Here is a 25,333-nt window from a genome sequence, read left to right on the forward strand (position 1 = left end):
GCTCACACCTACATACTCATCAGAGTACTGACACTCCAAAAATGTTTATTTTGTGAAATTAATCTGTTTAGCACTAATCATGGGGAAAACACATGACCATACATTTCCTGCATATTTCACCTATTTTACAAGTTTATTAATTGTTACATAATTTACCTTAATTTGGTTCACGCTGTTTTGATCAAAAACATTTCACTTTTCTTATCATTGCAGGAAAATGACACAGGGCCTTTGACTTCTGAGTCCCATTTCATGTCTTTCTCTATTGCCTGAATTACCTGAAAATATTTTTGTGGCACAGGAATGTTCTCTCTGTTAATAATTTCTCAGGTCTCTAAACAAGTAGTATTTTTTTCTGATTTTTCATATAACAGCAAAAAGGTATCTGCATCATGGATATTTCTGTTCCTGAGGCTTACATTATGCCAGAAGAAGTTAAAAAAAGGACCACTCAGAATATTTACTCATCCACAGTCCTTATATCTCAACTTTCTCAAACCAGAAACCCTTATTATACGTTCAAAGGACATTAACATCAAAAATAAACACAGAATTAGGGGTTTAACTTTATTTTTGTCTTTTCTAAATTCATTTTCTTATATTCTCAGGATTTGATCTTTACTAAGGGCTTACAACATGTGATTTTCCCAGAATTCAAACTGTGAATCTGATTGTGCCTTCTAGATGACTATCACACTTTAAATTCTCCCTAGATTTACTCTAGATTGGTACAAATACAGCGTTTTTGGCAAAGTCTCCCTTTTCCCTCTAAACTGGCTGAGACTCCAAGCAGCTGTATTCCTGCTTCTATGTTACTGATATAAATGATCATTATATCTCCTCAGTATGCTCATACATTGTCAGCTTCCTATTATTCATTCTGCATTTCAAGGCTGGGTTCGCTTGTGACTATTGACAAAAATGATTAATTAAGAAAGCAGCACCAGATTCACCATTTGTAAAATACATGCTTACACTAACAGTACATTTGGTAGGAGAGCATAAGGAGCTCTGAAGCTCTTTAAAATCTTTTGTTTTTGTAATGCTAGACAAAGTGGGAGTCATAAAGGCAAAGAAGGGTAGAATAAGACCAAAAGGGCCATTCATCACCTTTGCCTAATTCCTAGGAACATTCTTGGACCTTTTTCTTTGTCAAGCAGACATGAGCGACTTGATTCAAGGGTCTTTGCATGGCTTTGTGTGGAACCCTCCTAAAACATATCTGGAAAGAAATACTTTCAAGGTCATTTATTTGGGAGGTGAACCCAGGAGGACATGCAAGGGAGTGAGAAAAGTGAGACAAAGAAGAGTAAAAGCCAACAAGGGATGTGCTATGGGCACACTATGAGCAGCTAGGACTAGGACCCACTGAGGACCCTATTGGAACCATATAAAATATATTTCACAATTGTCCAACTCGGGGACAGGGATGGTAAACTATTTATCCCTGTCTTCCATCTGTCTCCAAAGGCATTAACTTTCTCCACTCAAGCCTAGTAAATCGTGGCATCTAAGAAAACTCCTAGGGAAGGAAATCTCTGAGAGATGCAGATGTGAACCCTTGAGGTGGGAAGTTGATGATGGCCCTGGGACCTGTCCAGCAAGGCTGCAGGTAGACACAAGGCTATGGGGCGAGGTATCGACAGCATCTGCTATAGTCTCCTAGCTTTATTTTCGTGGCTGACCCAGATTATATGCATTATCTCTGAACACAGAGCTGTTACAGTGAACACTTATAAGGTTGCATTCACTCAAAAGGTATAAGTCATAAGTAGATATCTGTGCTTTATTTATTTAATTTCAGATGAACTCTAATTCATTAATATGGCACCAAAACACCAGCATTTCTTTATGTAATACATATAAAAGAATACACAAATTAACAATGATTATTTTCAAGGTCAATACATGACTCCAAAATAATAAAAATAAATGTCTTAAACTTATGTGTGTTTTACTTTTGTTTTACCTTTCTGTGTGACTGAGTAATCTGCTTCCTTTTGAAAGTCAGGTTAGTAGGTAAGGGCTTCTAGTTAAGATTGAGTGAGTCTTGTTTGTGGGGCAATTCCACATCTTCCAAGCCCCTGCCCGTTAATGTACTTGTCTCCATATTCTTTCCTTCTTCGTGTGTGTGTGTGTGTGTGTGTGTGTGTGTGTGTGTGTGTGTGTTTGGCTTTTCTTCTCTTTAACCATCTCCTCTCTGCTCTCATTCCAATCAAGCCACTGTCATCGCTTGCATAAATGGGTTACAATAGCTACACTTGATTTTTCTTCTTCCACCATTGTTTCCCCTCGTTCTAAACTTTGGACTCATAAAAGGTAGTCATTTCTTTGCTCAGAACTCTCCAATATCTTACAACATGACCTCAGGAAAGGGCAAAGTCATCAAAATGACCTACAAGACTATGGAACTTGCTCCCATTCTTCCTACCCACCAACTCCTCTCTGGCCTCATTTTATATTTTCCTACTGCTCTTCCCTTCACTCATCCACTCCTTACTCCCTGTCTATTCCTCAAACACACACTGGTCACGCTCCTACCCTACAGATTTTATAGTTGTATTTTTTCCCTCTGAAATACTCTTCCCCCAGATACTTAAAGGGTTCCCTCCCAAATCTTCTTTAGGCCTTTGTTCAAATTTCAAATTTTATCTTAATTACAATTGAAGTGTCCTTCTTCCTCACCAAACGCTTTTTCTCTTATTTCCTTGATTGTTTTCCTCTATAACATAACATATTTCGTCTAACATATTATTCATCTAATTTATTTTTTCATTTGTCTTTCTTGACAAAAATCTCCCCAAAGGCAAGGATTTTTATTTTTTGTCTTTTTAAAAAAATTATTATATCTATAGAACTTAGAATAGTGCCTACTACATATTAGGCATTCAATGCTCACATGTTTATTGATTAAATTATATTCAGTGGTAGATTAATATTAAATAATATATAAATTTCATTAACATATTTAAATTTTATGACATGCACGTTAAATTTAAAATCTTGGTTTAAGGCACTTGATATAAAATTGTGCCAGGATTATCAGGATATATGTAATATCTACAAAGATACAGAAAGAGACAAAGCATGCAAAAACATTAAAATACTAATAAACAACCTAATTGTTCATTTTGCTGAACTGAGAATCTTTTTCAGGCACTAGCACATGACAAGTTATAGTTTAGCTTCATGGAGTAGTGATTGATTATGAAAAGGCAGAGAAAACATTTTCTACATGCCCCACCATCTGCCCACTGACCCCAAGTCTTGTGGCCTCTGTGAACTAGCACATTGACAGCAGTGTGGCTCAAATCCCATGAGCTGAGGCAAGATATATAATATACTAATTCTCTCTCTGGCATTCCATACTTCACATTCTATTTTATGTTCCTCTCAAACTCACCACTATTTTCCTACAGTCAGATATGGCAAATCCCAGAGGATATAGAAAATATGGCAAAGACATCACTAGTTTGTTGTAATCTGAGAATTGAAATAGAATGATTTAAATACAGTAGTGTGCTAGCTTCCCCAGATCTCACACTGTCATCCAACCACCGACAGATGCGGCAAATCACAGAAAACAACTGAGAAGAAAGTAGGGAAACTGGAGGCTAATATTAAAACAAATATATATATATATATAAATTTTATATATAATATCACATATATAATATATAATTATATATATTTTATATATATAACAAATTATATGTATCTATTTGTCAAAATATATATAATTAGTGAACTAAAAGAAAACAATCATGATTTATATCATTAAAAGAATCATAATAAATTTCGAGAAGCACTAATTTCCCAAGAGAAAGAGAAAAAATAAAGTAACTGAAATTTAATGAAAACATTCAAATAGTTTGAATTTTAAAAAATAAATCAGTTAACCAAACTAAGTTTTTAAAAAATTGTCCAAAACTCTATGTCAAATAACTTAAATGTTGATTAAAGGTTACATAAAATCTAATGTTAATAGTAGCATGCATATCAAAGGTATGCTTAAAGAATATATAAAACATTTCAAAAATATTAATAATTATATAATTCTATATTAAAAGATAGATAAGATAATTTTAATTTATCTAATTGACAAAAACTAAGTGACAAGAAAGTCTAAGTGTGGGAAAATGGGCACACTACTGAAATGCTTGAGGGAATACATAAATAGGTATGATCAACATTTTATAGAGCCTTTGTAAAAATGATTTATTTAAGTGCCTTTTAAAAATCTATAAATGTATCTCAATAAAATGAATCGACAGGTATAAAAAAAGGCACCTACAAGGATGTTTTCTGTAGTCTGATTTAGAGCATCAAATACATAATAAATAGTATAAACATCCATTAGTAAGAGATTGTCCAAGTGAACAATGCTACATCAGAATACTTAATTCTAATGCATTATGGTACACTGACAATGAGAATGGGAGTGTATATCCAATAAAATATTTGCTAGCTATTATCTCCTACCAAAAAAATAAAAAAATCTTTTTAGAAGGTTTGGGGAAAAAATCCAATAACCCATGAAAACTAAGTAAGAGCAAACATTGTCAAATCCCTAATAGGAACTGTCTCATCAGGACACTACCTTTGGTAAATTTTAGTTTAATAACACCATAATCACGAATAATTTCTGCCTGATCTTCTGTCTTTGTGTTATACTCCCTCCAGTTCACAGTTCTAGGTAAGCATGCCCCTATACTAAGTTCCCAGAAATGGTAAAAACAAACCAACTAACTAACAAAACTAGCAAACAAAAAAAAAACCCCATACCTTTTCAGCCTGTCTCCCACCAAGTTTCATATGGATATTGTTGGTTTTCCCCCCAAATGAGAATATTTATTAGATACTAGGTAGTCAAAACAATACATTCATTTCTGTATCTTTTACACCAATTTATAATTTCATTTTTTTGTATGACTAAAATTGAGATTTTTTTTTTGCCTTTAAACACAAAATTGCCACAAATGTGTGTCTGATTTTACTTCAGTTTACTAAGTAAGAATCCAGGGACTCTGCTATATAATGAGTATACAATACACAAGGCAGCTTGTCTTCTTTTTCAATGTTTCCTTTATTGAATAAAAGGCTTGACTATAATTAATGGTGAAAAAATGAGTATATGGAGTATTCATAATTATCCATTTGAAATGTATTTTAATTAATAATTTTCTGGTGCTATGGAGCTACATAACAAGAGATGGAGTTTTACCTCACACTGATAAAAACCACCAAGGGATGTCAGAAACTCTTGCCAAAAATGCTGTACTTAATTTCTAGTTTTGTCACTGGTATCTAAAGATTATAATTAACATATAATGCCACAATGAATTCAAAGTTAAGACTATCTTAAAGTGTTGCCAAGTCACAACTATTGAAGCATTAATGGGTTGAATGTATAAAAGAATAAATAACAAGTGACAAGATTATTCCTAAATAATTTCTATATGCTGAACTAAAATTAGGGGACTACAAGCAATATAGGTCAAATAAACACTTATATGGAAATTGGAACTGCAAATTGATGCAATGAATTACGGTCACTGAGTTCTTTAAAGTGACAGCAACAGACGAAACACTGGGTGAAGCTATCTACAATGGAATTGTTCAATTTCACTAAGTGTCATTTAACCCTAAAGAGACAGAGCTACACATCATTAAAAGACTTGCCACTAGCATTCTCAGCTACCATTAAAAGGATAAATAACTTCTTTTTTGACTTGTAAATACATACTCCCAGTGTTAACACTGTGATTTAATTATTTCCATTTAAAAAGAGAATGCTGAACTTTACAGATATTAAATATCATGCCTTACTACACACAATTAGGAAGCAAAAAAACCTGTATCTGTATTCAAACTTTCTTCTATCTGATTTTAAAGTCTATATATTACCTATACTATACTCAAGGCAGAAAAGGCTGAAGACAATGCACTGGGGTTTCCATTTGGTCAAACATTCTATCATGGGTATCCTCAGTATTCTTACACAATGATCCTATATCATGTTCAATTCAAATAGGTCCCAATATTTACTCTGCCAAGAGACTAGACCTAGATTCTACCACATCTGAAAAGGTGAAATCTATGGATTTTAAACTAAATAATCATGTTTTGCCATACATTAATCTTTACTCTTCCCTAAGAACATAATTATGATAAAGGAGGCAAGGTGTTGAAGTTGATTTAGACATAGAGGGTTTCTATTTTATTCAGAACAGCATCAAACCCAGTGTCATGGCAGATGCTTACAAATGCATTTTGACAATCAGATTTTATTTAATGTCATGTTAAAATAGAGATAGTAAATAGCAGTAAAAGAACATAGATTTTGATGTCATCGAAATATTACATTTTTTTCAAAGCCTGACATACCCAGATACAAAAATCTAGTCTTTCCATCGCTGGCAACTGTAATACTACTTATATTAATTGCAAAGGATAAGAAGAAAAGAATGATGGTATTTGTGATACATGTGCAGAGATTTTGTGGTGTCTATGAGATATATAAAGAAATGCAACATTTTATGTGTTAAATAACAATGTTTTGAAATCTTACATTGAATTGATTTATTTAATATATGATCATTTTACTGCATATTAAAAATATTTATTTTTAATTTTTAGGAACAGCGGATTTTCTCAGATAAAATGCTTTTCTACATAAAAAGGAAAACATCCGATTTAGGGTCTCTCCCTTCCTCCCTCCCTTCCTTTCTTCAACATCTATTGAGCAGCTATTATGCCAACCATTATGAAATTAGAGAGGAAAGCTCAGAGTTTCATGACAGACAAAATATTAGTAGGCAAACAACTCTAATGTGATATGGTAGCTGCTACAAAATACATTCTTATATGTATCAATTTTCTCAGCACTTTATATGATTAATCATTTCATTGTATTGCACTCTTACATAGGTACTACTACTACTATTTGCATTTTACAAATGAGGAAATTGAAATACAAAGATTTTAGACAATTCGTGCCAAGACTACACTACTCATAAGCACCAGCATTTGATTTTGAATCTAGATAGAATGGCTGTACACCATTACTGTGCTTTAATGTCTGATATAAATATAAGTTAATATGGGATATAAGCCCAGGATTGTATAGAAACAATTAAGTACATTTATTTTTCAAACACATCTGCTTATACCACAGTATTGAAGCTGTTAGTTATTACACATGAAAAGTTATTTACCAAGTTGGTAAGGCTTGTCTTTTTGTGAAAAAAAAAAATCATTTATCAAGTTCAATATTTTAAATATTTTATTAAAAAATCAGTAAAATTCCATGTGGTACAAAGTTTTCTTGGTTGCCTCTTGGGATGTCTAATCTAGAAGTGCAAACATGGAGAGCATTTAGGGAAGGTGATATAAGTCTTTAAGAATAGAAGCAAACTCACAAGTTGTAGGCAGAAAAGGTGTGTGAGGTAGAAGAAATAGCAAAAGGGAAAGTTTTCAAAAGATCATTGTATATATTGGTTAATTTCACATAGTTAGGGCTTAAGTGTGTTTAATAACTGATAGTAGCTGACATTTACTTAGTGAGGGAGAGTAAGTGTTTGCATAGGGTATGTGCAATATACAGGTCATTGAATCAAGATCTCCAAAGCAAGCTGCATCACAATATCTGGAAAACAAGGTAGTGAGGATTTTTTCAAGTATTGCAATGTATTATTGCAATTTGAAAGACTAAATATTTTCTTTTTTTATTGTTGTTGCTTTATGCCTACAGCACCTGGTCTTCTTAGGTGGTCTCCCATCCAAGTACTAAACACACCTGACCCTGCTTAGCTTCTGAGATCAGACAGGATTGGGCTTGTTCAGGGTAGCATGGCCATAAATTGGATATTTTCAAGATGGTTAATTTTATGCAAACTAGTCCTTTGATGATTATAACCTTCACAATCTTTTGTATTAAATCAGAGAGTAACCAAGAAAATGTTTCATACCACCGCAGAATTTCACTATTATAGTTTAGCAAAGCACTTTTTGGAAAGTTGACCTTAAAGATGAGTTATGCTTTTTATCCCCCAAAACACAAGTAATCCTAATTTGTTGACATTTTATTTGATGACAAACATTTGTCAACCATGTGCTATAAGCAGATATTTTTGAAAATAATAATACAGTTAATCATCCCATCAAAGTAAAGGTGACATTTTAACAGTAAACAAAAAAGGAACCAGTTTTAAAAGAAATTTGCTCTATGGAACATTTGATAACAGTTGTTTGAAAGTATTTTCTCTGCCAAACCTATGTAAAGGCAATCACCTTTAAAAACTCTTGAATCAGACTCTTTAAAAAATGTAGGGACAGAATTTTCTACTTTGTTTTAAAATATTTGAAAACTTCTGAATGGTTTACAAGACCAACAGATCAACCATAGGATGAAAGAAATGCCTAGGAAAATTTCAACAAAAATGTCTTTGCATAATTGGGATGCATTTGACGATCCAGTATCTAACTGATAGCTACAGACCATGATACACTTTTCCCTTTAGATTTCTATATCTTTGCAAGGGACCATTTGCAGCTCTGACAATTGCTAAATACAAGCATAGATCCAACATGTGAATTATTTAATTACAGTGTTAAAAATTTTTGAAAATATAAGCATATTGAATAATCTTTTTTTTTCACTGAAATGTCATTTTAACACTATTCTGATTTTGCAGTGAGAAGCCACAAAAAATTGGAGGCCACAAAATAACAATATAAAATTGAGGTTGGAGGGTTGGCTTGCTTCCTGATTCTGTCACTGGCCAGTTGGCCAATCTTGGGCAACTTATTTTACTCTTCTAAGTCTTTGCTTTTCCAATTCCTAATATAGATAACACTGATAATTCCAGTAAGCATTACACAGATGTTATAGTTAAGCAATGGCACGTAGTAGGTATTAAATAAGTGTTAACCATAAAATCACCTCTTGGAAGAGTAAGCTTTGGCACAAAAAGCCAAAGGCATATTTATACCGAGTATATAACAATTACTACATTATTTTAAGATAATTTATCTTTATGTCTGCTCCTCAATAGACGATTTGCTCAGAGGGAAGGAACTCTGTCACAGTCAACAATCCAGAAGCCAGAATATTGCCTGGCTCAAAGAGCTTCAGCAATTATTACTAAATTGAGCGTGGCTGAGGGATAAAACCTAGAGAGAGAAGATACAAGCTTTGCCCTTGTTTCCACATTCCGGCTTTTGAATAATGCCAGGCTCCTCTGGAAGTCCACCAGATCTCACCTTGAGAAAACAATAAGCCTCTGCAAGGTACAAGTTGAACTACGGGGCCAACAATGGCGAAAGCACCGGGTAGAACCCAAGAGTTTAACTTTTTTGGTGAGTTCTTAGTTTCTCCACTTTATAGGAACTCACAGTGATGAGTGACTGGATTTTGGCTAAGGCTATGTCAGGACAACACCGTATATTGGACAAGAGCCTACCGTTAGTCTAGGGAGCAAGACACAGCCACCAAAGGCAGTTCAGGCCATGAACTCTCTGTGTCTGATTCATCACAAGAGACAAAATGTCAGCAACTTTGACCATTGCTAACCCAGCTCTGAACAACTCACAGATGTATTACTCATCCTATTCTATGTTTTACTGTACTTTGAGCACACTCTTTTTTTAAAACATATCAAAAGCCTTAACATTTTCATTGGACTTTTGAATGACTAATAATCTCATTGCGTTTATTTTAAATGGGCTTCCAAATCACTGATGTACGTTGGGATTTTTCTTCTCGTTTTTTGAGAGGGCATTATAAGTTTCCATTAAATGTCCTATATTATTATATTTTCTGGCAATATTACAATCTTATTTTTCAATTTTAATAAAATGATTATATTGTTTCATAACTTTGAGGAAAAATACTCTACATGTAGTCTTATAAAATAGAGTGATTTCATGAGTTTCCAAACTGCAAGCTATTTAATAACCTCCATTTGGTAATTATAGAGATTTATATCCCTCTCTTCATCTCTCACAAAATTCAGAGCTGATCTGTCCAGTTGACTTAGTGACTGACTGAGAGGTCTGCACACTCATCATCTTTGACAATAAGCTGTTAGGTTAGGTTAATGATTTAAGACTAGTATATGTTTGGGAATGGGAGAAAGAAGTTTAAAACTAATTTATAGGAATATAATCCACTGGTCATTTTCATGTTTCATCAAAAAATATTTTAGAGGTTGTTTCAATACTAACTGGTCACATTAAGGTGACAAAATGTACTTGTTCTTGCTTTACTAAGAAGAGAAAAAAGTCCTTCATTTCCTTTTAGGTTCAGACTTTAGTGTAACTTGACAGCTTATCATTTATTAAGGAATTAATGTAACTTAAAGTTATAAAGATCAGCATACTATGGTTATAATTAATGTCACAAATCGAATAATATCATTCATATCGACATGTTGTGCAGTTTTTACTGTTACATAGAACTATAGCTCTCCTGGTTACTCTTTTCAATATCTCAACTGTGAAGATTATTTTATTTTTAACTCCTTCATGAACCACTGGGATATAAAGGACTTAATAATTTCATATTATATAAACAACATATAATACGTACCTTTCAAAAAACTGTAATATGAATTTTTAAAAATATGCTTATTTCAAAGCTTTGTCTTGTGTCTTACATAAATGAGGTAAATCTACAACAAAATCACCAGAAGTACCTAAGGTAACTTTAGTGAAATTACTCTGTTGATTGTAGAGTTGTTGTGATACATTATTTATAGAATTTTATAGGAATATTTTAGTTAATACCTTGCAATGTCTAATTATTAAGAACTTAAGTGAATATTCCTTTGTTTTACATACGAATTCTATATTACATAGATACCAATTTAAATATATATTTTTACCAACTGATTTGAAAATATTTTCAGAAAATAAACAAATTAAATCAACTTTATTTCTGGTCATTGATGCAATTATCATTATTTATGAATAACATTTAATTTATACCAAAATATTTTAGAGATCTTTTCCTAGTATTAATGAATATAAAATTAGCATACATATCAATAATATTATAATAGTAATGTTAATAATATAAAATTTAATTTGCCATTAAACCAATTCTATATATTTACATCGATTAATTCTTTTGGGATGTACAACCCTTTGATGCACATTCATTCAACCCATATGCTATGCTACTATATGCTAAAGGCCCTGTGCAGTGCTGAATCCCTCTTTTCTCCTGCTCTTAGAAAATAAAAACAGTACACAGAGAGCTTGCAATATCAGGTAGGAAGGTCACCGTCAATAAATAACTCCATGCATTTAAGGCCGATATATGAGAGGCAACTTCTCTTAATAAGAGCAGTTTTACTTCCAAGCATTAGTGGTTCAGCTTTTCACATGAGAACACTCAGTTATAGCACTTTGAGAGACAAGGAAAAACCGAAATCAAGAGAAAATGAACATCAAATTTAGGTCACTGCTAAATTAATATTTTCTCTATGGGTTTTCCTTTACCAATTGCTTTTATATGCACTTCACATCTAAGTATTTGGACTAAATGCATTGAAACCTTGCTTTTCCATTGATGCTCCATTAGCGGAAATGAACTCCACTGCATTAGGGCCTGTTATTTTAAAACAAGGAGGAGGTTGTGGGACCTTTGTACCCCACACCTAATCATTCTGATTTTACTCTTAAGTAACATCTGACATGCTTTTTCCACAATGCCCCCTTCATTTCTGCTTCCTCAGAAGCTCAGCAACATGTGAAGTTGGCATCTAAGGCACTTGAACCTCTATTATTAGCATTTTCTATAAAATGTGAATCTGAAGACTTCTTGTTCTCTATTCATCCTAAATAAATTTGCCTCAGAGGACTAAATAGCCCTGCCCCCCACCCCCGCATACTGATCCTGTGTCCCTGTTCACCTGTTTATACCATCACTATGTCATCATCATATTCCTTTATTAATGTCAATCATATATATGAGAAGATAAACGAGGCAAATTACAACTTGCATTATCTTCACTGACCCAGGAACTTGATACTATGACTATTTCATCCTTTTTGTAGAGTCTCCTGAAATCCTAGTTTTCTTTATTATTCTCATCTACCGTTGCTAGGAATGAATACATGAACCCTGCTTTGCGTATCTTGGCATTCCTGAAATTTCTAAAATCTGTGCTCTATAAGCCTATTATTTCTTCTCTTTCCTGTATCTTCAAACTCTTTCTCTATCCCTGCTCTTATCCCTAACCAAATAAACATGTTGTCTCTTATCTGAACAAGGGAGGAGACTTTCTTTGACCCTAGAGCTACAGCCGTTCTCTTCTTCACCTTTACAGCCAAACTGTTTGAAAATACATTTCCCACATTCGGCTTCCATTTCTTCACATCGAAATCACTCTAGAAGCCACAATAATCCAGGACTGTCAAGTTTCAGCACTGAAAATCCCATGACCCAGGAAAACCCTCAATCCTAGACAAACGGGGACAGGTCACCCTAAATCCCGTCTCCTCCCACAATCCACCTATGATCACTTCGGATTCTAATAGTTAAACCTCCTATCTTTAACCCATTCAGTGCTCTCTAGTTTCATAATCTCTTAGTTCAAATTCTCACCTGTCCTTTACTTGCTGTATTAGCCTCCTCAAGGAGACTGATTTCCTTATCTTACCATCAATCTTTCTAAAAAGCAAATCGTTATGTTCCCCTCCAAAGCAGTATAAAGCTTCAACCAGATACTTCATAATCTTGTCCTTGTTCATCTGTAAACTCCTGCCTGTAGTTTTTCCCTTCTTCCTCAAACTCTATTCACACATATCATTGCTCCCAGAATATGCCATTGAAGCCTCACTCCTCATGGCTTTGGAAGCCATCCATACTTTTCCAAGCAGATGAGGGTTCTCTTTCTTGCTTTTCCCCTGTACCTTGTATATTCTTCCATTTTAACACATACTTCGCTGTATCAAAATAATCTCTTTTCTCTCCTTCCTTACCTAATTACACTTAAGGAGAGGCATTGTGAGTTTCCCTTTCATATCCACTGCACCAACAGGGCTTCTATTTCAGTAAATTATTAAATTAATGCTTAATAAAGTTATTATTTTCATAGTCCTTACATTCAGGAGGCAGGATAGATAAGAGTACATTGACAGGATCTTGTAAATAAAAACTTACTACCATTCGTTTATCCTACCTGCCCTTGCACAATTACTTTATAAGTTGTACCCACTACCTAAAGAGTAACTAGAGTGACTAGGCTTATTAAAACCTGGAAAAGCTGTCAACGAAATGCTTACCGTTCTTGCGTCCCATACAGATAGAGACTTATCTGCAGAACTTGTGAGAAGAGTGTTGGAACAGGGAAAAAACTCAATGCTGTTCACGGAATCTTTATGTCCATACAAAGTACATCTGCATCTTTCACTGTAGAGGGAGAAATTAAGAGCTAAAGAATTGGGAGTTAGCACCTAAATGTTTCCTATGTCTATACAATGCTAATAAAGATCATTTAAATATCTAAAGCCTAAAGTCATTTTATAAATGGTAAAAATGTATAAGACCATTATAAAAGGAAAATTCTATGACTACCTTATATATAAATTTAGTAGCAAAAATTGACTAAATTTAAATTACCTTTAAATTATAATGTCACTTGGCAAACCATCTTTATACTATCTCATTTGTTCCTCATTATGAAAGACAACATCGAGATTGTTCCTATCTAATAAAGGAATATGCTGAGAAAAGAAAACACTTCATGAATGCGTTAAGATCCAATAAACTTCTTTCAGTCATTCTGTTTCTCTCTTTTTTTCCTTAGCTTTGGCTGCTTATTACAACCCCCTAAGATACATTTGGCCCATATTTAGCCTCAAGCGCCAGACATTCTATTTCAATTGGTCTGAGATGAAGTCTGAGCATTAGTGTGAATTAACATCTCCTCTTGGTGATTATAATTTGCCTTTAGGGATGAAAATCTAAACCAATGATTCTCAAAGGGTTTTACTCAGGCCAGCAGCATAGGCATCACTTGGGAACATGTCAAAATACAAATTCTCAAGACTCATCCTAAACCCACCGAATCAGAAACTCTGGGGTTGAGGCCCAACAATCTGTGTTTTATTTAATAAGTTTTCCATGTGATTCTGATGCAGGCTGAAGTTTGAGAACCACTGATCTAAACATTTAGAAATAACTGAGAAGGGAAGACAACTGTGTTTTTGCCTTTTTCCATTTTATATAAGGGCTCTTTCCTGATGGAACAGTGTATACAGAGAGCGGTTACACTCCTCATTGGTAATTTTTGATTGCTTCTAATTAACTTTATTTATAAATATATTTTAAAAATAGAGAAAGAGTAGAGAAGTAGGGTAATGAATAATGTTGTGAACAGATAAGTCAATATAAATACATTTCTGATAACCATTTAGTTAAACTGTAATTGGTACAGTACTTTTTAATTTTTATAATTTGTTTTATTTAACCCAATATATCCAAAATCTTATCATTTCAATATGTAATCAATTTTTTTCCTGTTTTTTAAAAATTTATTTATTTAAATTAGTTTCAAGTATATAGTACATTGGTTAAGCATCTATATAGTTCACTTTTTGTCTGAATTATTCATAACATTACTTAGGTAATTTCTTATGCACTGTATGTTCTTCAGTGGAATTAGGTTTATATTCACTTATTCTTCCCTTTCTGCAGTTCTTCATCAGTTCTGGTTCCTTTTTATTATGACTTACCTTTGTATGGGGACAGCTATTTGCTAAAGATTAATGGCGAAAGGAGGGAAACCGCACTTAGGTTACCACTAATTTCTAACCATTTGTTGTCTTCCACAAAGACGTCTCACCAAGTGTGTGACTGACTTGATCCCTGCAGTTCGTCTCTCCTCCATTGTTTTGTATTTTAAAGTATAGTTGTAGCTTTTTGAAAAATTCCTTGAGCCACCAGCGCTATAATAACTGTAAGTGCTCTTAATCCCTTACTGCCCTCCCCCTGTCTCACCCCTGTCGATCTTCCTTATTTCCTTTATCTAACAATAAAAACTGTCTTGTTAAGATTTCTGCTTCTAACCACAATAGAATAACCATTACTGTACTGCTCCTCCTAACATAAATGATTACAAAATTACACAAATTATATAAAGGAACTGTTTTCTGGCACTGAATGAAACACAGCACAATATGGTAATCCTTGAGTGAAGGAAAAAAATGTAAGCTCCATGACCTCCTTGTCTTTCTGCTTAGAAGCATTTCCTGCTATCGGCTATAGTGGTAGAACCCTGGTAGAACCAAAGCCTCACTGATCCAAGGGGCACTGAGAAGTCTGGGATGCTGACATGCCTGGAATTTGCAGTGTAGGGTACCTGAGAAAAGGGAGCTGCACTGGGAATGGCAGTGGTTTGTGTGGGGATTCACTGTGAATTGTTGGCCAAGGTCTAGATGGCATTTCTACAAAGTAAAATTCCATAAGATCTAGAAGAGATTTCTTGCTCTGCGGCTGTGAAATGAACAGTGATACCAGAGACCAGGCACTGCTGGAAGACATTGGACTTCAATCCTAACTAGAATGAAGATAACTCACTGAGCACCTCAGACTTTCGGCTGGGACTGCAGAAAGGCCCTACTGTAGAAGTAAGGGTCAAGTGTATGAACTAAGTTCAAAATCAAAGTAGATTTGTCTTACCAAAGAATAAAGCAAAGTGTAAAGGGAAAAAGAGATTTGCCTATAATTAAACTGATTGCTAAAACAGAATTCATTATCTTTTATAGGAAGACCACCTAATACAGATTCCCTACAATATGCCATTAATAACATATACTTAACATATACTTAAAAAAGTATATAATTTTTAAAATAATTACTACATATGTGAAGAGGTAGAAAATGTAACATATATACATATATTTCTGTGAATAATTGAATATTCGTAGTGATCCTATTCTCTTATCAAGTATATTTCTCGTACATGCATAAGTCAAGTTTCATGCATCTTTACGGATGGACAGAGAAGCTTTAATATTTGGAATAGCTATTCCATTAACATATATGTCTTCTGCTTTCTAAAAGCATGCAGTACATAGCTGATGGGAGGTGTTTTACAATTAATTAAAAGGAAATAAAAAGAAAAGAAAACATAAAGATTAAGAAAATCCACAAAAGATCTAACAAAAACAAGTGAGAGAAGAAGATAAAAGCAATACACATAATTGCATTAAAAAAGAAAGATATATGTGAACTGATAAAGACAAACTGGAAATTAAAGCAAACCTAATCAGTTGGAAGGGTCTATGGGAGGAGCTAGGGCTTATGGAAGTTCTCAGCTCTGCATAATTTCAAGAACCCTACACTCAATAACCATAAGGAATAACTCTATGTTTATAATAAAGCTCTATAATTCCACCTTCCCCCTCCATTAAATTCCTTTACCTTATATAAATACCCCTTCATCTTGGCATGCAAACCAGAGTTGCACATGGCTTGTCATGTCTGCATGCTCTTGGTTGCAACCCTTTCTTTTTCCTGAATAAATCCTTGTGGTGGCGAAACACCTAGTAGATATTATTTTTCAGTCAACAGAACAGCATCATGAAAATATTAAAGTATGGTTAATATTTCTAACCTATGAGATAGTATTGAAATATAGTTCCAACTCTGACAAAATTAAGCATTACTTTTTGTTAGTAGTTGATTAGTGGTAACTTGTAAAAGGCTGTATTTATTAAGTAGAACGAGCCTAAATATGATTTTTATTTTGTTTTAATTGAAGCATTTCAACCTATAAAGAATTATAATCTTACCTTAAAAATTTATTTATATACAGTATTTGCCAGTAAACTAAAAAGGTCTATTTGCAAAATTTGGTAGTACTTTTAAGGCAAATACAACAGTATTATATCTATTTGACAACAAGGAAGATCTAGCAAATACAAATACACAGAAAATGTATAATCTAGTAACGTGTCTTTACATATTTTAAGCAATATTAGCAAAAAATGGTGCACATCCACAATTAATACTCGGACTTTGTCTGTTGTCATTAAAACCCAATTCATTTTTTTGGGAGTATATTTATTTATGGTGGTGAAGTAGAGGAAGCAATTTCTTGATGATATATTAAAGCTCACATAGCTTCCCAAATGCGAGGGAAAAGATGGGACTTCGTATAGCTTAAGGGAAGAAAGAACAGCACAAGGGGAAAGAAATCTGCTCAGGAGTCGCTAGCTTAAGGTGTGGGGCATGCCAGGAAGACAAGCTGCAAGAGCAGGCTTGTGAGAGATTAATTAGCTGCCAGAGAAAGAAGCCCCATTCAGAATTCCTTTGCAAGGTGAAAATGGACTAAAGTGATGGAGCATGACAGCACTGTAAGGAATGGAAATGATTTGTACATTTCCATCAAAAACATAAACACTGAAGCCTGATGCAATTTTCTCTCTGTCGCCCTGTCTGCTGTTTTCCTATCATTTTTGCAGGGAGTGGTTCACTAAAGCCATAGGTCTTTTCTTAACGCATCTCCTGCTTTTCCTTTATTTCCCTTTGTCTCCTCTATTCTCTTTCCTTGCCCCCTTGATTTAATTTATTATTCTAGTAACTGAATGATAGATATTTCTCTGAACTTTCAATTTACTGTAAAACAAAGCTATCTATTTTTCTAGAACAGTTACATTTTCATTTAAAATGTATTTTCCATACATATGTTAACTCATAAGAGGACACCATTATAACACATAGTTTTCCTTTGTAAGGCATTTGATTTTAGGGGTTTTATTTTTTATTTTTATTTTTAATGTGTTTGTTTTAACACTATTAATATTAGATGTTAAATTATATCTTTAAAATTTCTGGCTTTATGAATTTACAGATAAACAAAATTTGGTTAATAGAATTATAAAGCACTTACAAAAAGGCAAAAGCAATGTATTTTTAAATAAATACACAGAAAAGGACCAAAACGATCCCTGTTTTGAAAAAGCAAATTGGAATTCATTATCTTACTAAGCACAATAAGACCTGAATTTTAAAGAATATTTATATAATTGAGCAAGTGTAAAATGATAAAATTTATTATGGGATTCATCTAAAATAAAAATTCTTTATGAAAAATCTAAATCTAAGAATCTAATATATACATAAGTGAAACCCATTTAAATCCTTATATTGTAATTCATAACCCCAAATTCAGTGAGGGATTCCACCTAATCCATGGTTTATTTTTCAAGTTTACCCCTAAGCTATTTTAAAAACCCTCCAGAATTTTCACCTCAGCAAGGCAAAGTCCTCAAGTAACACCCAAATTTTGACTTCAAGGATTAATAAAATATTGACGAGAGTCTTTTATTTTGTATCACCACAGATAATATAAAGCCTTTAACATGCAATAGTTTATTTTATGTGTGTGTTACCATGGAATTCAATTGAACGTTTAGTGGAAGAAGTCATATTTAAATAAATTCTACCAGGGATTCTGCCACAAACCCTGTCTTAAAGTTCACCATAATCTGTTGTGAAATAATAGATGTGGTCTGACTGTCTCACCTGGGTAGGATCAGGAATATGTCACAGCTTCCACACAAGGAAGAAAAGTTCTTGGTCAAAACCCTTGACAATAAACATACAGTCTGAGCATTACGTAATCCCCAAATGGTAATCAATCTCCGCGTACGTAAAGGGCGGATTCCTGGTAACCTCAAATACCTGGAACACAGCCAGGATGTTGGGAATCAAAGCAGAAGGTAAGTAAATAAAATAACTGTAATAGAGCTGAGGACTCATTGAGAGTACCCTCAAGTCCTCACTCAGACTTGTTAAATAGTCAATGGAATAGTTTTTGCAAAGAGCGTGGGGCAGGGAGGGCTTAGGAGGTTGGAGGGGTGCACACTGATAACAGTGAGAAAAAGTGGAAGTTTAGCAGTTAATTGAAGTAAACTGGGAAACAGAAAAAATAAAAAAATGAAACAGAAAGACCAAATACTGAAATGGCAACCTGGGGCAAATTAATAAAGGCAAAAGAAAATCACTCTTTATACTTCAACGGTCCCTACATTTAACGTTGTAGTTTAAGCTGCTACATTAGCAACCCCTTGAATTACACTTGGCCCCCATTATTTGCAGATTCCATAGATGTGAATTGCCTACTTGCTAACATTCATTTATAATCCCCAAATCCATGCTTTTGTAGTCATTCCCAGATGCGGGCATGTACAGTGTTGCAAAATATCAGAGTCACATGAGTCACTCATTCTCTGCTGAGGTCAAACTAGGTGAAGTTCTGCCCTCTTGTTTCAAGTCTCGTACTATAACCAGTGTCCTTTTTGTCGTCTATTTAGCGCCACATTTTTCACATTTTTGTGCTTTTGGTGTTGATTTCAGTGATTTTGCTATTTAAAATGGCCTCAGGTGTAGTGTCGTCTAGTGCTCCTAAGAGCAAGAAGCTTATGTGACTTTTGGATAAAATATGTGTGTTAGATAAGCTTTGTTCATGCATGAGCTATAGTGCTGTTGGCTGTGAGTTCATGTTAATTAACCAACAATATGTATTAAGTAGGGTGTTTTTAAACAGGAATATACACAAAAAACAAATTCATGTATTGATCAACTGATGAACGAGCTTACAGGAAACCAGTCCTGTGTTTCTCTTATGAACAATGATTTTGTATTCACCAAGTGAGTATTTGCAGTTTCTTTATAAAACATAACTACCTTAAATAACAAGAACCAAATACACTTATAATTTTTCCAGTTTACAGATTAAAAAAAAATTATATACAGAATCAAGGTAACTGGCTTAGTATTACACAAGTAGTTAATGATGAAGGCAGTGTTTTTTGCCCAAACAGTTGGCATATGACCATGGACTTTTAACCACTATCTACACTATTTTCTTCATTGCACAGTACAATACAATGTCAGCTGAATACTTTGGGTCATCAAATCATTGATGAAATTATGCTTTGCAGGCAGAAGAATGCAACATATTTCATAGAGATTTTCTTTAAGAAATAATACTATTTAAAATATTTCAATGCTTGAGGTAAAACATTCATTATCTAGAAAATTAATTTAGGTTAGCCCAGCTTCCCCCAGTACCAAATAGATTTTTATGAATTAGAAACATTTTTAAATTTAGGTGAAATGAATGTTATGGTGTCTGACATTGTGGTACACTGTAGTCAGTTCATACTGATTTATAAGACAATGGTACACACCTCTCCTCAATTCCATATTAAGTGACTTCGCCTGGGCGATTAGAAATTTGTCATGGTAAAAGACTTTATACCATAGAAATTGGCAAACACTAAACATCAGGGTTTTATTTTTCTGAGAGTGGGTTTACAAGCACACCACTGCCTGATGGTAATATCCTTAGACTGAATTTACTTACCTTTCAAATTTAAGATTTCTTTAAAAATCACAGTTATCATCTGATCACTCCTGTCACATATCAACTAGAGTTTCCTTTGCATCCCTTATTTTATTTTGTTCTCTTTATTTATTTTTTAACCCAGCATATTTGATACAGTGACTCATAATAAGTGTGCCTCAGTTTGTAAGAATACAATAGCAAACTATTTCTTTACTAATATCCCAACTCTTCTTTTACCTTCAGAGCATAGGTTTGCTATCTGCCATCCATATCTTCTAGGTAATTTTGTATCTACTAAACTGATGTAAAATATTATTTCCCTGATTATTATTATAAAGGAAAGAAAGTGATAGAAGTGAAATGTCACATTGCTGAGTTTACTCTCATCGTCTGAGTTTCTGAAGTTAATAGACTAAATAAAATGGTTACCTATGCTTTAGAACCTGTGCCTTATGATGTGAAATGATGAAAGCCAATCCCTCATTTGCCTGAACCTCAGACCTGAGTAAAAAAAAGAGTGAAAGCTCATATGCTTCAATCATATGGTGCTGCTTTTTATGTTCTGCAGTTAGATGAGTTTTTGAAAAAACTTTTGATTCTAAAAATTCTATGATTTAAAAATCATCGAGTAACCATTTAATGCCTTATTTTTTACATACGAAAATAACAGGGTCAAAACATCTTTCTTGAAAATAAAGCTTTAACAAAATAGGAGATAAATTAACTTTAAAGATAACTGTAATCAACTTCATTGTTAACTGTAAATTGATCAATAGATGTATCATTAAGTTCTTTAAATCCAAAAAAAAAACCACTTCTGAAATATTCTATTCAATTTTCTTTCTACAAAAGATTTTAATATAATATGCTCACAAGAAGCTGCACTGACACATTTAAATCTTATATCTCTTTTCCTTTCTATGTCAACTCCCTGAAAAAGATTTTAGTCAGAAACCAGATCTCAGGAGTGGGAAAAGTTAATGACATAAGGCAAGATCTGTTGCCATAGTAGCTTGGTTCTAGGAGAGTAAGGAGCCCAGCAAGCAAAGCAGAAAGGAGAGAAAGCAGAGCTAAAATGAGGGGGAAAATCCTCAGATTATCCAGGGACTGGGTTGCTGGAAAAAAAGAGATTTCAATCTGGGTACTCCCTCATGCTCAGAGCTTTCATTCAAAATTCAGTCTTTTCTTGAAAACCCATATCCGAAAAGATATTTACACAACGATGTTCATAGCAGCATTATTTACAGTGGCCAGGACATGGAAGCAACCGAAGTGTCCTATGATAGATGACTGGCTAAAGAAACTGTGGCACATATATACAATGTAATATTACTCAGTCATAAGAAGAGATGAAATACTGCCATTTGCGACAACATGAATGGAACTTGAGATAATCATGCTAAGTAAAATAAGCCAGACTGAAAAAGTAGAAAATCACATGATATCACTTATATGTGGGGTAAACCTAAAAGAAACAAATGGACAGGACAAACAGAGACTCATGGACATGGACTATAGACTAGTGGTTACCAGAGGGTAGAGGGTGAGCAAGGAGGGGAGAGGTAGACTGGGTAATGAGGGTGAAATAACGGGTGTAGGGAGAGGTTGAAGTGGGTAAAGGGGATCAAATATATGGTAGCTGAAGGAAATTGGAATTTAGGTGATAATCACACATTAGAATATATGGATGTCAAATTATAATGTACACCAGAAAATTATAATTGTATTAACCAATGTTACCCCAATAAACTTAACAAAAAAAAAAAAATTCTGTCTTTTAACCATAAAGAGGTGGACAACTAAATGGAGCCACAGCTCCATCTGTCATATCCCGTTTGTTTCCTTTGTAGCACCAATCACGAGGTGAAATTTGCTTGATTATTTTTGTTCTTGTATCCTCCCACCCATCAGCCCTGCCTAGAGTTATACAAGCCCTCAAGACACCATTACTTCCCAATTCCTAACCCTCAATCCAATATCCTTCCCTTTGGACTCTATATTAAAATACTGAGTATATTGTTTAAAAAATGCACTTACTGAGCTTTATGTGGATTTCAATTCACTTAAAAAAGAAAAAAATTGTATGAATAACACAAATGATCCAATAATTAATTCCCCCTAAAGGAACTGTAGAAAGTGCCGATATTTTAATTTTTTGTTTTTTGTTTTTAATCTACTCATCTAAAAGTAGAATACTGTCAGCTTCAACTTCTAATCTTAATTCGCAAGCTTTCTCCAAGGAATGAAACCTTCTTAAAAGAATTAAATGAATAAATCCTATGTCACAATCCTTGATGGTATCAATCCGTGGCCCCATTTTTCTATTGTTGCTTTAAAATGTCAGTAAAAATGAGCATTTTAAAATGTTTGAATAAGAACAGAACCATGGCTAAAGAAAATGTTGGAAAATATTTTAAGCCTATCAGGGGCCTTCGGTTCTGCCACAGCATGTCTAGTATACAACGGTCCTTACAACTTTACTTATCCCATTGCTGCTGCCATCATCTGCCCAGAGTGAACTGATGCAAAACGGTGAAATGAAAGTTTTTATTTGAAATCTTAGTTCCCCATTGTCTCTCTCTTTCTGCTATATACATCTAACCCTTCTGAGTTGGAAAAAAAAAAAAAAGTCTTATAGTAATATTTCAGATAGAGTCATTTTCAGCATCTCAAGATAAATGGTATGGAACTGTCTGTACTCTCTCATTCGTCTGTCCCTGGTGTGCCTTCCTATTTCCTTCCCTCCTTATTCTTTAATAAATTCTGTAACAACTGAAAGCAAGAATAAAAGATGGGGATCATTGGCAGGGGTTACGTGAATCTCTAGAAGGAATGCAATTAAACCCAGCTTGAACTTCCTAAGTCAGGACACATTTCTTTATGAATGTTCTCCTTAGAAATGAAAATACTGGACAAGGTAAACACAGTTTAAATACATGTCATTTTCCCCCAATCAATCCAACTTTCCTGTTTATTCCCTCATTTTTTTCCAGACCCCAGAGTTTTCCACCCACCAAACAAGAATACAAATATATAAAAAACATTTTTTAAGAAGTCAAAAATAGAAAGGATAAGTAGCTTGGGAATAGCTTTGGTGGAAGAGCTTCCTCATTACTTTACTCTCATTATCATTTGAAGTGAGACATTCAGTGGCTTTATTCCTGTCTTGATTCAGCATCTCTTTATACTGAGTGCAGTGGTCCTACATTCCAGATTTTCCCAATGGTCTTGATTTTGTATAATTTTATTATTTTCAATAAGTATAATACATTAAATATAATGTCTTAAATATGATTTAATTTTCATGTTTCTGAAACAGTTCCATGAATGATGCAAACATCAGACTAAACTCTTTGTCAGAAGTTAGCCATTCGGTATTTGTTTTAAAATTGTATTTTGGAATGAATTTCTTTATTACCGGTGTGGCTATTGTTCTATGACAGTATAATTTGTTGAAATATTGATCCACATTATACTCCTGGTGTTTTCCCCCTAATCTCTCATTGTGAAGAGACGGCCTGTGTAATCCCTTGACCCTGGAATGTTAGATGAATAGACAGCAGAAACTACATGAGGACAAATGTATTTCTCATCTCTTGTAAAACTCCAAGCTCAAGCTAGTTATCTCTGGGGAGAGATAGCTGCTGGGGAGCTTTTAAAGACAAGGAGAAAGCTGCTGGGGAGCTGCTGGGGAGCTTTTAAAGACAAGGAGAAAGAGTGAGAGAGATTTCCTTGAAGTGGCAAGGATATGTGGAAACTTCTCAGACTCTGTGAGAAGGAGTTTTGTACCACTCATTGCAGTGCCTAGAAAAAGTGGCCAGATCCTAGAAGGAAAGAACACAGTGTTCTTATGGGGGACTTAGTCCCAGGCCCAAATCTCACCCTTTGTCCAAAATAGTCTATGTATGATGCTAAGGTAACAGACATGGGCATTAAGCTGAGACACTGAGCACTAAGGTGATAACAAATGACTAGGAAAGGCTCCTAATGATTAGTGGGGAAAAGGCCCTAGATCATTGGCACAATCCTAGGGGAGGAATGCATTGAGAATTCCTATTAGAATTTCCAGCTAGACGTCTGAGAAAGAGACTCAAGTCCAAATTATCTTGACTTGTAGAAAAAAAAAAAAAAAAAGAATATATATATATTTCTTCCACACCTGATTTGTGGGCAGAGAGTCATACTAAGTGGTTATAAATATATTCATCACATAATTAAAAGTAATTTCATATACATTATTCATGGCAGGGGGAGAGGGAAGTCAAAGGGGTGAAATCAGTCTTTTCTATGCTACAACATTAGTACCTCCATGATCCTCTCAAACCCTGAATCCGCTTTTCTGACACCCTTATGCTTCCTTGAAGCCTCCCCTGGGCTCTTCCTCCAGGTAAACCCAGCTGACAATAGCCCATGCTGCTCACCAATTCCCTAAGGGTCTGTGCTGCTGTTTCCAACACATATATACACTTAGCTTTTTCACCTCGTAATTCTTAAGTCAGGCTTTGGTGAGCATCTAGCTAATTTAATAAATTAAACCACGTTAATGAAATGAGAAGGATGCATGAGAAGGCTTCCTTTAAACTAGCATCTCCCTTCTCATTTCTGTTGGGTCCATTCCGCCAGAGAGTATATTTAATAGTTACCTTCTAAATATCATAATAAATACCATATGAAAACCACAATAAAGCTATTTCTTCATTCTTCTTCCAAGAAAAATTATTCTAATTATAGGAGTCTTACTCCACATAAGAAAATAAACTAACTAGATAGTAAGCTGGTAGGAAAACAGAAATTCTGGGTCACAAAGGACCTTGTAATACCCCTTAAACTGTATGATCAAATTAATTGTCTGTGTTTACATCTTTCCTGATTATGAAAATACTTTTGCTCCATTGATATCTTTAAACAAAGTATATCCATTTCATTTCCTTTATATTGTAACTGTAATGTGGAGGGCAAAATTT

General features: G+C 34.1%; 1 protein-coding gene and 1 pseudogene across 1 annotated transcript in view; both read right to left on the reverse strand.

The window, feature by feature from the left end:
• The window catches only part of SPAG16 (sperm associated antigen 16), a 755,650-nt gene that overhangs the window by 290,567 nt on the left and 439,750 nt on the right, over nt 1–25,333 (reverse strand). The window contains exon 13 of the mRNA XM_011358649.2: nt 13,294–13,420. Coding sequence (XP_011356951.1) covers nt 13,294–13,420 — 127 coding nt within the window. The remainder of the gene's footprint in view (nt 1–13,293; nt 13,421–25,333) is intronic.
• Nucleotides 7,745–7,863, reverse strand: LOC111738699 (annotated as a pseudogene).

This window comes from Pteropus vampyrus, unplaced genomic scaffold (assembly GCF_000151845.1).
Source record: "Pteropus vampyrus isolate Shadow unplaced genomic scaffold, Pvam_2.0 Scaffold42, whole genome shotgun sequence".
In the NCBI taxonomy this organism is placed as follows: Eukaryota; Metazoa; Chordata; class Mammalia; order Chiroptera; family Pteropodidae; genus Pteropus; species Pteropus vampyrus.